The 14,604-nt window shown below is 45.2% G+C and overlaps 1 protein-coding gene across 5 annotated transcripts in view; it reads right to left on the bottom strand.

The window, feature by feature from the left end:
• The window catches only part of INTS14 (integrator complex subunit 14), a 53,706-nt gene that overhangs the window by 15,998 nt on the left and 23,104 nt on the right, over positions 1-14,604 (bottom strand). For 4 of the 5 annotated variants that reach the window (XM_089666475.1, XM_089666473.1, XM_089666472.1 and 1 more), the window contains 4 exons: positions 10,656-10,748; positions 10,436-10,580; positions 6,874-7,007; positions 478-611 (listed from right to left, as the gene is read on the bottom strand). In XM_089666475.1, coding sequence (XP_089522601.1) covers positions 478-611; positions 6,874-7,007; positions 10,436-10,580; positions 10,656-10,748 — 506 coding nt within the window. The remainder of the gene's footprint in view (positions 1-477; positions 612-6,873; positions 7,008-10,435; positions 10,581-10,655; positions 10,749-14,604) is intronic. The other variant, XM_089666476.1, reaches the window with a different exon arrangement.

Below are 14,604 nucleotides of genomic sequence, written 5' to 3'. Positions count from 1 at the left end.
AGCGATTCCTTCTGCTGGACCCTACATTACTGCAGGATGTAGTACTGAACTAGGAACATGACATACTTTCCGGAGTCTTGGATACCTGGTTCTCCGCCACGCACGGCGATTCCTTCTGCTGGACCCTACATTACTGCAGGATGCAGTACTGAACCAAGAACATGACATACTTTCCAGTGTCTTGGATACCTGGTTCTCCACCATGCACAGGGATTCCTTCTGCTGGACCCTACATTACTACTATATGCAGTACTGAACCAAGAACATAACATACTTTCCAGAGTCTTGGGTACCTGGTTCTCCGCCATGCACAGCGATTCCTTCCGCTGGACCCTACATTACTACAGTATGCAGTACTGAACTAGAAACATGACATACTTTCTGGTGTCTTGAGTACCTGGTCCATCACCATGCACTGTGGTTCCTTCTGCTGGACCCTACATTACTACAGGACGCAGTACTGAACTAAGAACATACCATCAAGGCAGTTACCTGCAGCCCACTAGGTTTAATCCATACGGTTACATTCTGTGCATAGCTTCTCTTTGACTTGGGTTGCAGGGGAAATGGGCTCTTGTTGTCTTCTTCGCCATATGGATTCTCCTTGGCATCTAAAAAAGAAATGTGTTCTCAGCAGTGTGCATAAAAATCAATGATTTTTTTAAAAAAATCTGATTTTTTTATTTAAATCGGATTTTTTTGATTTAAATCGGATTTGTTTTTAAATTGGATTTTTTTTAAATAAAATGCTTTTTGAGGAAAATATATTACCATCCAAAGGTTATTCCATCATGAAATAAAGATTAGTTTTTTAATTATGTAGAATAAGGCTGTATATGTTTAATTTTTTTGGTAAATAAATTCCATGAATCCATTCACAATGTCGCGCTCTTCCAGAGGTTTTTGTAAGATTATTGGGCAGTTTCTCTGCCTACAAGATATTATCACAGATGATCGGTTTACTTTTGCAGTTCTCAAAACTGAATTGGACTCAGCGGAGATCACATGCCTCTTCTTCACAGCAAAAATGTTATATCATGAACAGAGTTAAGAAAAAGACCTTCATCCTAACTTCTACAAACCTATGAATACAGAATCAACCCCTTCAGTGCCAAGGTGCAAGAAGTTCAGTGAATAGAATAGAAACAATATTTTTCTGATTGTTTGGAGTGGAATAGATCTGCACAAGAAGAAAGTGAAACTAAGTGTGAGGAGGAAGGGGCTGACAGTGCGAGGAGGGAGGGGCTGACAGTGCGAGGAGGGAGGGGTTGACAGTGCGAGGAGGGAGGGGCTGACAGTGCGAGGAGGAAGGGGCTGACAGTCTAAGTTTCTTAAAATATATATATTTTGTTTAGCCAAATTAGTTACCAAACATGGATGTTTAAGCAAATCACATATGCTGGAATGTTATTGTTTCAGTTGAATAAATCTATTTAAATTGTTATTATTAAGGTAATGATTATTTTTCTCCTTCCTAAGTACAACAGAAAAGTTGTCCAAATATGAATGATTAACCTATTAAACTGGGGATAAAAAAACTAATATGAAAAGTTGTTATTCTAAAAATCTTCATCTACTTGTATATTAAAGTTATAGCAGCAAGAATTAGTCTTTATGTAGAAAACTAGGATTTAAATCAAGCCTTACTGACTAGTGATTTAAATCAAATCCACCCTGATTCTCAGTATATGACGAATGAATATTTTACATTTTGACCACTTGCCCTACAGAGGATTTACCCCCCTTCCTGACCAGGCCATTTTATGCGATACGGCGCTGCGTTACTTTAACTGACAATTGCACAGTCATGCAACCCAAATGAAATTTACGTCCTTTTTTTCCCCCACGAATATAGCTTTCTTTCGGTGGTATTTGATCGCCTGTGCGGTTTTTTATTTTTTTGCGCTATAAAAATAAACAAAAAAGAACCAACAATTTTGAGAAAAATAAATATTTTTTTTTTTTTATTAAACATGTCCAGTAAAAAATAAAAATAAAAAATTAAATATCAAGTTTCGTCATAAATTTAGGCCAAAATGTATCCTGCTCCGTGTCTTTGCTAAACAAAAACCCAATATGTGTAAATTAATTGGTTTACATGAAAGTTATAGCGTTTACAAAAGGCGGTATATATAGACTGGGATTTTTTCTTCTACTAGTAATGGCGGCGATCAGCAATTTATAGCGCGACTGCAGTGGGCAATCTAACACCGGGGGGGGGGGGGGGAACTGACTTGGTGTCACTGACATCCCCAGTGACACCAATACAGTGATCAGTGCTAAAAAAAAGCACTGACACTGTACTAATGGCACTGGGCAGGAAGGGGTTAACATGAGGGGCGATCAAAGGGTTAACTGTGTGCAGTGAGTTTTTTTACTAGAGGGCTGTGTGTGTGTGTGTGTGTGTGTATGTGTGTTTCACTGTAATCACACTGCTCTGGATGGCTGTGCTGTGCAGTGTGCCTGAGCTGACAGGGAGGAGAACAGTTAGCAAACAAACAGTCCTCTTCCGTCGGTGATCATTGGATATCACCGGGCGCCCGCGGGGGAAGCAGGTACCCAAATTTGACAGGAACCAGCTCCCACTTCCGGTCTGATCGCCTAGGTAATTGAAAGCAGAAGGTGTCCTCCCTCCCTCCCTGTAGTCTTTTGGGACACGTGACAGGTCACTGAAGACTACAGGACCATTCATGAAGGGTGCCCACACTGAAGATGCTGGCCTTCTGGAATACAGGACGGCCAGTGAAACCGGCTGCGGGGGACACACCACGGGACCGAGGGACAGGTAAGTGGCTGTTTTTTAAGTCAGAAGCTACAGTTTTTGTAGCTGCTGACTTTTAATTATTGATAGGTTGAGTGGAACTCCGCTTTAAGATTTGACAATAAAACCTGGAAGCCGATTGGTTACTATGCACAGCTGCACCAGTTTTAGTAAATCCCCCCTAATATCTCCCAGACCAGTAACAACCAATTATGCTAGAATGTTAAAAAGGATAGTTCACCATTACTATAAAAACTGCCTAAGCAAGTAAAGGTGCTGGAGATGAAAACGAACTGCAGCTTTAACTATAGTTGGTTTCTGTCTCCAAATATCACCCAAACCGTCCTCTCCACTCCTCGCACGACCTCCTGCTCTCTAGCTCCCTTGTCTCCTCCTCCCATGCTCGTCTCCAGGACTTCTCCAGAGCTTCTCCCATCCTCTGGTACTGGAATTCTCTACCCCAATTTATCAGACTATCACCTACTCTGCTCACTTTTAGGCGATCTCTGAAAACCTCTCTCTTCAGGGAAGCCTATCCTGCCCTCAGCTAATAATGGAATCTTTTATTCCTCCTACCAGTCCATCCCCCACAGTTACCACAGTACCGCTAGCCCCTCCCTCCTAGATTGTAAGCTCCCAGGATCAGGGCCCTCCTATCCCTCTTGTATTGAACTGTATTGTTGCTGTATTGTCTCCCGTTATATTGTACAGCGCTCAGCAAACTGTTGGTGCCATAAATCCTGTATAATAATAATAATAGTTGGATATAGGTGTGGGCCATTTACATAACTTGCAAAGCCTGGCTGAAAAACTCTCAGGGACAGCATCAACCCATCCTGCCTTGTTGCTAGGACGTTTCTAAGACACTGCCAGTCGTACCTGCTTCCCCCCACCCCCCCCAATCATCACAGGAGCATGCTCTCTAACCCCTGCACATGTGCGGTCCACTATCTTCTCCACTGCAGCATCGCTGAGCTTAGAGCTACTGCGACAGGGGAGAGAGCACATGTGTAAGGGGTTTGAATCAGTTCAGAGTGTCTTAGCAACGTCCTAGCAACAAGGCAAGCAGAATGATGCCACCCTGGGAGTTTTTCCAGTCAGGCTTTGGGAGGTACGAAAATGACATAAAACTATAGTAGGCGAGTTATTTAAAGTGGTTGTAAAAGGTAAAAGATTTTTTTTACTTTAACCACTTCCAGTCCGGACACTTTTACCCCCTTCCTGTCCAGTCCAATTTTCAGCTTTCAGCGCTATCACACTTTGAATGACAATTGCGCGGTCATGCAACACTGTACCCATATGCAAGCAGCAGCTCTGCCGTCTCTCTTGGCTCTCAAAGGCTTGGCTGAGAGCAGTTGAAGCCACTGGCTCCTGCTGCTGTCAATCAAACCCTGCAAGCAGAGAGTGGAGGCGGGGCCAAGCTGGGCAGTGTGTCTGAATAGACACAAACAGCCTGGCTCATGATCAAGCACGTACAAGTGTCCCCATAGGAAGCGGTTTCCTAGGGGGGTACTCGGCAGTGGGAAGGAGCCAAAAACCCTAGGGAAGGACCCCAGAAGAGGAGGATCAGGGCCACAGAGCAGGTAAGTATGTTTATTATTTCAATGGAAAATAAATGCTTTACAAATCACTTATACTTTGGTCAAAGCTTCACAGTTTGTGTCCATCTTCAAGCACCCGTGATCTGCATAGGCAGTTTCTAGTTGTCATTTAATAGATTATACTAAAAACAGTCAATGCGTTTCAGGGGGTCAGAAGAAAAACTCCCCCTTCATCAGGGCTTCAGTTAAAAGAAGCTCGAATTGACTCAAAATGGAGCTTTCCCATGTTAATCTGTGTAAGGAAGCCAACTGCTGGATCAGGAAAGATACTGGCCAGCAGTAAATGCGTGAGCAAGCTTGATCTAACTGAAGCCATGATGAAGGGGTTGTTTTTTCTGACACCTGAAACACATTGGCGTTTTTTTTTTTTTTTTTTTAATATGTAAATGAATGAATGTGGACACTCTTATCCTTTGGTCTGGTGCTCCTTCCATTGGTGCATGTTTTATTTTGAGGTAACCTGCTGGAGTACCCACTGGAGGGTAGACTTGCCTGTTGTGAGCTGCCTAAAATGAGCCAGAGAGCTCTCCGCATGTTTTTGTCTTCTCACTACATTGTATGAACGCCAATCAAAGTCCCAGCACCTCTTCTTCATACATTCTTAGTGGTCTGTCTTAACCACCTCCCGTCCGGCCGTTGTACATAAACGGCTGGACGGTGGCAGTGCAGGGTCAGGTGGCCGTTTATAAAAGGCCTCCCTGCTTGTGCGAGCTCCCTGGGAGCGTGCAGCACCACGATCCGGTGCCAGCTGTGTCCTCTGAAAACAGTGGAACACCGATCGTCGTACGGGACCTCTGTGCGAGGTCCCGATCATGTGATCACTGATTGGCCAATCAGTGATCACATGCAGAGTAGTAAGCAAGTAAGCAAGATGTCACTTCTGACATCATTACTTACTACGTGTGAAATCTGTGAATGATCACAGAGGTCACATGGTACAGGGCTATTCACAACAGCCTTGTACCATGTGACAAGCTGTGACCAATCACAGCTCACACAGTAGTTCTCAATGGCTGCAAGAATGCAGCTAGAGAGAAGGAGAAATTATTGCTTTTACAGCCTTTATGGGTGTAAAAGCAATCAATGTAAAAAAAAAAATCTTCATCACCCCCCACAAGTAGTACAGTGTCACCACAGGGGGGTAAAAGTGTCCGGACTGGAAGGGGGTGAAAGTGTCCGGACTGGAAGGGGGGGAAAGTGTCCGGACTGGAAGGGGGTGAAAGTGTCCGGACTGGAAGGGGGTGAAAGTGTCCGGACTGGAAGGGGGGGAAAGTGTCCGGACTGGAAGGGGGGGAAAGTGTCCGGACAGGAAGGGGGGGAAAGTGTCCGGACAGGAAGGGGGGGAAAGTGTCCGGACTGGAAGGGGGTGAAAGTGTCCGGACTGGAAGGGGGTGAAAGTGTCCGGACTGGAAGGGGGGGAAAGTGTCCGGACTGGAAGGGGGTGAAAGTGTCCGGACTGGAAGGGGGTGAAAGTGTCCGGACTGGAAGGGGGGGAAAGTGTCCGGACTGGAAGGGGGGGAAAGTGTCCGGACTGGAAGGGGGGGAAAGTGTCCGGACTGGAAGGGGGGGGAAAGTGTCCGGACTGGAAGGGGGGGAAAGTGTCCGGACTGGAAGGGGGGGAAAGTGTCCGGACTGGAAGGGGGGGAAAGTGTCCGGACTGGAAGGGGGGGAAAGTGTCCGGACTGGAAGGGGGGGAAAGTGTCCGGACTGGAAGGGAGGGAAAGTGTCCGGACTGGAAGGGAGGGAAAGTGTCCGGACTGGAAGGGAGGGAAAGTGTCCGGACTGGAAGGGAGGGAAAGTGTCCGGACTGGAAGGGAGGGAAAGTGTCCGGACTGGAAGGGAGGGAAAGTGTCCGGACTGGAAGGGGCTGAAAGTGTCCGGACTGGAAGGGGCTGAAAGTGTCCGGACTGGAAGGGGCTGAAAGTGTCCGGACTGGAAGGGGCTGAAAGTGTCCGGACTGGAAGGGGCTGAAAGTGTCCGGACTGGAAGGGGCTGAAAGTGTCCGGACTGGAAGGGGCTGAAAGTGTCCGGACTGGAAGGGGCTGAAAGTGTCCGGACTGGAAGGGGCTGAAAGTGTCCGGACTGGAAGGGGCTGAAAGTGTCCGGACTGGAAGGGGCTGAAAGTGTCCGGACTGGAAGGGGCTGAAAGTGTCCGGACTGGAAGGGGCTGAAAGTGTCCGGACTGGAAGGGGCTGAAAGTGTCCGGACTGGAAGGGGCTGAAAGTGTCCGGACTGGAAGGGGCTGAAAGTGTCCGGACTGGAAGGGGCTGAAAGTGTCCGGACTGGAAGGGGCTGAAAGTGTCCGGACTGGAAGGGGCTGAAAGTGTCCGGACTGGAAGGGGCTGAAAGTGTCCGGACTGGAAGGGGCTGAAAGTGTCCGGACTGGAAGGGGCTGAAAGTGTCCGGACTGGAAGGGGCTGAAAGTGGTTAAGAAAACGGCTCTATAGCCTCACAGACCGATTCTTAAAACGTGGGCAACTGAAATGTAACATCTTATTAGTTCCACTGTACCAGATATAGGCCCAAGCTGCGAGATTTTCCCCAACCAGGGTAAGGGCTCTGGTCCATGCTCAAACAAAGACATCATTAGATTGGATTTCTTCTTGCTGTCAGCTTGGGAGTACAGCATACCACACCAGTCATTCCTACAGAAGTAACGGGGCAAGAAAAAAACCAAAACAAAAAAAAACAAGGTTATTACCATCAAAGGGTTTATAGAATACTTATTTCGAGATGCATAACACACACACCAGCCATAAAACAGTATGACCAGCCACCTACTATTGGGTAGGTCCCCCTTTTGCCGCTAAAGCAGCCCTGACTTGTTGAGACATGGACTCCACTAGACAAAGCATTACTCTGCTTTCTCCAGCTTGTCTACTTCCTATACTGCATCCTGGTGCCATCTCTTCCCCAGGAAAGTGACACACACACACCTTGCCATTCACATGATATAACAAAAAAAAACAAAAAACACGACTCATCAGACCAGGCCACCTTCTTCCATTGCTCCGTGGTCCAGTTCTGGGGCTCACGTGCCCATTGTAAGGCACTTTTGGCTGTGGACACGGGTCATCACGGGCATCCTGACCGGTCTGCGGCTACACAGCCCCATACACAACAATCTGCGATGCTCTGTGTGTTCTGACACCTTTCAATCAGAACCAGCATTAACTTTTTCAGTAGTGTGAGCTCTAGTAGCTCTTCTATTGGACCAAACTACACAGGGCAGTCTTTGCCCCACCACGTGCATCAATGAGCCTTGGCCGCCGATGACACCGGTTTTCCTTCCTTGGACCACTTTTGTTTGGTCCTGACCCCTGCAGACTGGGAACATCACACAAGAGCTGCAATTTTGGAGTCGCACTGATCCAATCGTCTAGTCATTACAATTTAGCCCTTATCAAAGTCGCTCAAATCCTTATGCTTGCCCATTTTTCAAAAACACATTAACTTCAGGGACAACATGTTCACTTGCTGCCTAATCCATCCCACCCACTTTCTGGTGTCATAATGAGATAACCAATGTTATTCACTTTATCATGTGCGCGTGCGTGTGTGTGTAGTGACAGTAGGCAGGGGAAATCACCTGGTTGCGTCCTAGATGGACGATACATTTGTCCAAGGTTCAGACTCTATGGGGATTTGTTCCACTGGGGGGGAAGTGCTGAGTCCTTCGGCACTGAGGTAATAAGCCCAGCTGAAGGTAGTGAGCTCATTAAGGCTGTTATAAAACTTCCCAGCCTGCTTAGGGAGTGGCTCCAACCTGGAACCAGATCTGTGCCTGAACTGACTCGGGAGCAACATATTATCTGTGTGCAGGGAGCCAAAAAGCCTGTGTGGCTAGCCTCCAACTACCAGCGACTAGGTATAGCATCAGGCTGTACCTAGTGGATAGCTAGGGAAGCTGTTTGTACAGTAAGTAGTCAAGTTGGCCAGGATTTTATTTGATGTTTCTTTTTGGTTTGGCGTTTTCCTTTAAATATTGTAAATAAACTGCACCTTTTTGTTTTTTTCACCTCCACTGTTGTTGTGCTGTGCCTGTGTTTTTGTGTTGTGCACCCATCCAGGGGGTCACACCCCACCGCTGCCGAGCGAACCCCATTACTATATATATATATACACACACACACACACACACACACACATACATACATACATACAGGTGAAACTCAAAAGATTAGAATATCGTGCAAAAGTCCATTTATTTCAGTGCAGCAACTTAAAAGGTGAAACTAATATATGAGATAGACTCATTACATGCAAAGCAAGATAGTTCAAGCCGTGATTTGTCATCATTGTGATGATTATGGTTTACAGCTCATGAAAACCCCAAATCCACAATCTCAGAAAATGAGAATATTGTGAAAAGGTGGAATATTCTCGGCTCAAAGTGTCCCACTCTAATCAGATAATTAAACCATAACACCTGCAAAGGGTTCCTGAGCCTTTAAATGGTCTCTCAGTCTGGTTCAGTAGGAATCACAATCATGGGAAAGACTGCTGACCTGACAGTTGTGCAGAAAACCATCACTGACACCCTCCATAAGGAGGGAAAGCCTCAAAAGGTAATTGCAGAAGAAGTTGGATGTTCCCAAAGTGCTGTATCAAAGCACATTAATAGAAAGTTATGTGGAAGGGAAAAATGTGGAAGAAAAAGGTGCACAAGCAGCAGGGATGACCACAGCCTGGAGAGGATTGTCATTAAAAGGCCATTCAAAAGTGTTGGGGACTTTCACAAGGAGTGGACTGAGGCTGGAGTCAGTGCATCAAGAGCCACCACACACAGACGGATCCTGGACATGGGCTTCAAATGTCGTATTCCTCTTGTCAAGCCGCTCCTGAACAACAAACAACGTCAGAAGCGTCTTACCTGGGCTAAAGAAAAACAGACCTGGTCTGTTGCTCAGTGGTCCAAAATCCTCTTTTCTGATGAGAGCAACTTTTGCATCTCATTTGGAAACCAAGGACCCTGAGTATGGAGGAAGAATGGAGAGGCCCAAGGACCTCGAGTATGGAGGAAGAATGGAGAGGCCCAAGGACCCTGAGTATGGAGGAAGAATGGAGAGGCCCAAGGACCCTGAGTATGGAGGAAGAATGGAGAGGCCCAAGGACCCAGAGTATGGAGGAAGAATGGAGAGGCCCAAGGACCCAGAGTATGGAGGAAGAATGGAGAGGCCCAAGGACCCCGAGTATGGAGGAAGAATGGAGAGGCACACACTGCAAGATGCTTGAAGTCCAGTATGAAGTTTCCACAGTCTGTGTTGATTTGGGGAGCCATGTCATCTGCTGGTGTTGGTCCACTGTGCTTCATTAAGTCCAGGGTCAGCGCAGCAGTCTACCAGGAGATTTTGGAGCACTTCATGCTTCCTTCCACAGACGAGCTTTATGGGGATGCTGACTTCATTTTCCAGCAGGACTTGGCACCGCCCACACTGCCAAAATCACCAAAACCGGGTTCAATGACCGTGGGATTACTATGCTTGATTGGCCAGCAAACGCGCCTAACCTGAACCCCATAGAGAATCTATGGGGCATTGCCAAGAGAAAGATGAGAGACATGAGACCGAACAATGCAGAAGAGCTGAAGGCCGCTATTGAAGCATCCTGGTCTTCCATAACACCTCAGCAGTGCCACAGGCTGATAGCTTCCATGCCACGCCGCATTGAGGCAGTAATTGCTGCAAAAGGGGCCCAAACCAAGAACTGAGTACATATGCAGCTTCTACTTTTCAGAGGTCCAATATTGTTCTATGTACAATCCTTGTTTTATTGATTGCATGGAATATTCTCATTTTCTGAGATTGTGGATTTGGGGTTTTCATGAGCTGTAAGCCATAATCATCACAATGATGACAAATCACGGCTTGAACTATCTTGCTTTGCATGTAATGAGTCTATCTCATATATTAGTTTCACCTTTTAAGTTGCTGCACTGAAATAAATGAACATTTAAATGAACACGATATTCTAATTTTGCGAGTTTCACCTGTATATGTATACACACACACACACATATATATATATATATATATATATATATACACATACATATATATATACACACACTTACCCCAACTGTACTAAGGCCACCATACCCTCCACCTTCAGGCTACCATGTAGAAGAACACAGAAATTTGGGATTTTTCCTGCTATCTGGCTGGCAGAATTCTCATCTTCTAAGTCATCCGTGATTCCGGCCCCAATATCATCACCCTCTATGGAGACATCAAATAATTAGCACATACACTTCCAACCTGACCCAACTAAGCCACATCTCAGTAAATGCTCACCTTTATTAACAGCAATAGGTAGGACCAGGTGACGAGAAAGGACAGGAGGACTGGAGATGTCCGCAATGTCAATAAAGCCAATGATTTCCAGTTCTGAAGAAAGAATACCAACAAACTGAAAATGCATGCTGAAAATTCACCTTTCTGGCTCATGCAATACTGGGAGAAAAAAAAATATTTCTGTAAATTGAGTTCACCCAGCAACTACTTAAACCTGCTTTCAATCATTGCTCAATTCCTCTCCTGATTTGTATGGTCGTCGCCCTCCCCTTTCACAGCTATTAGCTTTCTCTGCCATCAATCATTTTGTTCCCAAGTGTTATATAAACAAAAGAGCACATCCTTGGCATCCTGGCTTAGGATATCAACCAGTAAATGGCACAGCTAAAGTCTTCCTCAAAGAAATTGCACTCCTCAAGTCTTCAAGGAGAAACATGCACATCTAAAGGGTGTCCAGGGATGTGTTCTTTCATGTAATGTTTTTAAAAGAAGATCCAAGGCAAAGTGCTGCAACCTTTACAATAGCCTGTTGGCCACTACCATCAAGAGACAGCAGTCAGACCCAGTGAAAACAGAATAAGTTGACTGAAAAACATATAATTGCATGTTGATCGGGAAGGGGGTGGACAGGGACATGGCAAGGAATCATCTTTAACTTACTTTGGGAGCACCTGAATTTCTCATTATATTCTTTAACTTCTGCTAAGCTGGGAGGGATATGAGCAGCACTCTGAGTCAGTCAGACTATATTGCACAATGCCCTCAGTCTATCACTGGGAGTTTGCACATAGTAGGGGAGAGCACAGAGATATCCTCATCTGCGAGTCACTACTCCTTAAGACTGGTCTCAGGAATCGCATCTCTTCCCACATCCGCAGCCACCCGCAGCCAAACCATGCTACTCTTACGAGACACCACGCATTTTAGGCCTGCTGCGCGAGTGCGGATGCAGGAACCACAGGGACACCGCATGGTCAAAAAGACCATGAGCTGACCCTGCGGCCATGTTTTGTTGTACAGAAAACAGCCCGTAGTATTGTGAACCGAGCCTTGCTGTCAAAGTGCAGGCCAAGACACATTCAGAGCCCTAAAAAAGTGATCAGGCAGCTCTAGAACCTTTTATCTTAAAGCCCTTTAGCCCGGGGTTCACACTGATACGGTGCGGAATTTGCAGCGTTTTCTGTGCGAATTCCACACTGCATCAGAATCGCACCCAGTTAATGCGAACCGCTGCAGGTGTGTATGTTAAGTCAACACCCTAATAGCGGTCCACAAAACGCGGTGCGATGTGCAGAATTGGATCGCATAGGTGTGAATACCCATGCAATCCGATTCTAGTGCAGACCAAGAAAAAAAAAGAAAAAAAAGCGTTCTGCACCTTTTTGGTGCGGTGCGATTAGAGCCATACAAAACGTACGGCTCCGATCGCACCGCACACAAATCGCATGGGATTTGCACAGGAATGCGGTGCGGTGGGTCCACAGTGAGTATAACAAGCATGCTTTACTGCACATACAGACTGATTGTACTGTGGTGGGTTCAGTAACACTTTAGCCTCTTCCCGCCCGGCCTATGGCCGAATGGTGGCCGGCAAAAACCCTCACCTTTCCGGGTGGATGCCATATGGCGTCCTTTCGGGCATGCGCAGTTTGCGCGCCAGCAGAGCCGCGCAATCTGTCACCGGCCGTGTACCTCGGACACGGCCGATGACAGATCTGAGTACCGGCCCTGTTGCCGGTACCATGTGACCTGCTGTGACCAATCACAGCAGGTCACATGACAGTTGTATACAATGGATGGCTTCATTCATGCCATCCATTGTATACAAGAGTGTCTGGCTGTGAATGGCAGCAATCACATGCACAAGCTGGCCAAATCACAGCTAAGCACAAAAAAAAACCCTGAATGAATCGATGTCATTCAGGTAAATGCTTGCTTATAGCAAAGTAATTCTTTGCTATAAGCAAATTGTGTAAAAAAAAAAAAAAAATAAAAAAATACTGATCACTTTCCCAAAGTAGTACAATGTTACTATGGTAACATTGTACTACTTTGGTCATAGTGAAATATGAAAAAAAATCTTAAAAAAAAAAGTAATAAAAAATAAAAATAATAAAAAAAATTAAAAAAAAATATATATATTTTTTTCATACTGTCACCAGTCAGTGTCCCTGTTCACCGCCATGCCAGTTATATGATGACGCTGTACTGCACTGGTGACAGTATGTAAAAAAAAAAAATAGTGAACATTTTTAAAATTTTTCATTTTCCGAAAAATTATGACAAAAAAAATACAACTTCAAAAAACTCGCCATGCCTCTTATGAGGTACTTCGGACTGTCTACTTTGCAAAAAGCGATCATTTGGGGGATATCTGTACCGTCCTGACATTTGGGGGATATCTGTACCGTCCTGACATTTGGGGGATATCTGTACCGTCCTGACATTTGGGGGATATCTGTACCGTCCTGACATTTGGGGGATATCTGTACCGTTCTGACATTTGGGGGATATCTGTACCGTTCTGACATTTGGGGGATATCTGTACCGTTCTGACATTTGGGGGATATCTGTACCGTCCTGACATTTGGGGGATATCTGTACCGTTCTGACATTTGGGGGATATCTGTACTGTTCTGACATTTGGGGGATATCTGTACTGTTCTGACATTTGGGGGATATCTGTACTGCCCTGACATTTGGGGGATATCTGTACTGCCCTGATATTTGGGGGATATCTGTACTGTTCTGACATTTGGGGGATATCTGTACCGTTCTGACATTTGGGGGATATCTGTACTGTTCTGACATTTGGGGGATATCTGTACCGTCCTGACATTTGGGGGATATCTGTACTGTTCTGACATTTGGGGGATATCTGTACTGTTCTGACATTTGGGGGATATCTGTACTGCCCTGATATTTGGGGGATATCTGTACTGTTCTGACATTTGGGGGATATCTGTACTGCCCTGATATTTGGGGGATATCTGTACTGTTCTGACATTTGGGGGATATCTGTACCGTTCTGACATTTGGAGGATATCTGTACCGTTCTGACATTTGGGGATATCTGTATTGTCCTGACATTTGGGGGATATCTGTACTGTTCTGACATTTGGGGGATATCTGTACCGTTCTGACATTTGGGGGATATCTGTACTGTTCTGACATTTGGGGGATATCTGTACCGTTCTGACATTTGGGGGATATCTGTACTGTTCTGACATTTGGGGGATATCTGTACCATTCTGACATTTGGGGGATATCTGTACTGTTCTGACATTTGGGGGATATCTGTACTGTCCTGACATTTGGGGGATATCTGTACTGTTCTGACATTCTTGGACCTCAAGAAATTAGATTGGCTGTCAGTACTTCAGGATTGATAATATTCAGATCTATACCATAGTTTGTGAACTCTATAACTTTCCTACAAACTAAATAATACATCCTAATTTGGGTTATTTTCACCAAAGACATGTAGCAGAATACATCTCGGCCTAAATTTATGAAGAACAATTATTTATTTGCAAACTTTTATAACAAAGAAACAAAGAAAAACGTGTTTTTTTTTTCAAAATTTCGTTTTTTTTTGTTAATTTAGCAAAAATAAAAACCCCGGCGGTGATTAAATACCACCAAAAGAAAGCTCTAGTTGTGTGAAGAAAATGATAAAATTTTAGTTTGGGTACAATGTTGTATGACTGCGCAATTGTCATTCAAAGTGTGAGAGCGCTGAAACCTGAAAAATGGCCTGGGCAGGAAGGTGTAAAAGTGCCCGGAATGGAAATGGTTAAGAAGCCGGTGCCTGGACCCAAAGCTGAATGAAGAAGAGGCTCGGGGTGAGGATATCGCTGGATCCCTGGACAGGTAAGTGTCCTTATAATAAAAGGACATTATTTACAGTATTACAGTATTAATTTGTAGCTGATAACTTTTTTTGGGG

Source organism: Staurois parvus, unplaced genomic scaffold, assembly GCF_062004578.1.
Source record: "Staurois parvus isolate SC_StPar_1 unplaced genomic scaffold, SC_StPar_1.0 ptg002726l, whole genome shotgun sequence".
Lineage (NCBI taxonomy): Eukaryota > Metazoa > Chordata > Amphibia > Anura > Ranidae > Staurois > Staurois parvus.
Note: the sequence above shows the minus strand (reverse complement) of the source record. Positions and strands in the feature narration are given on the sequence as shown.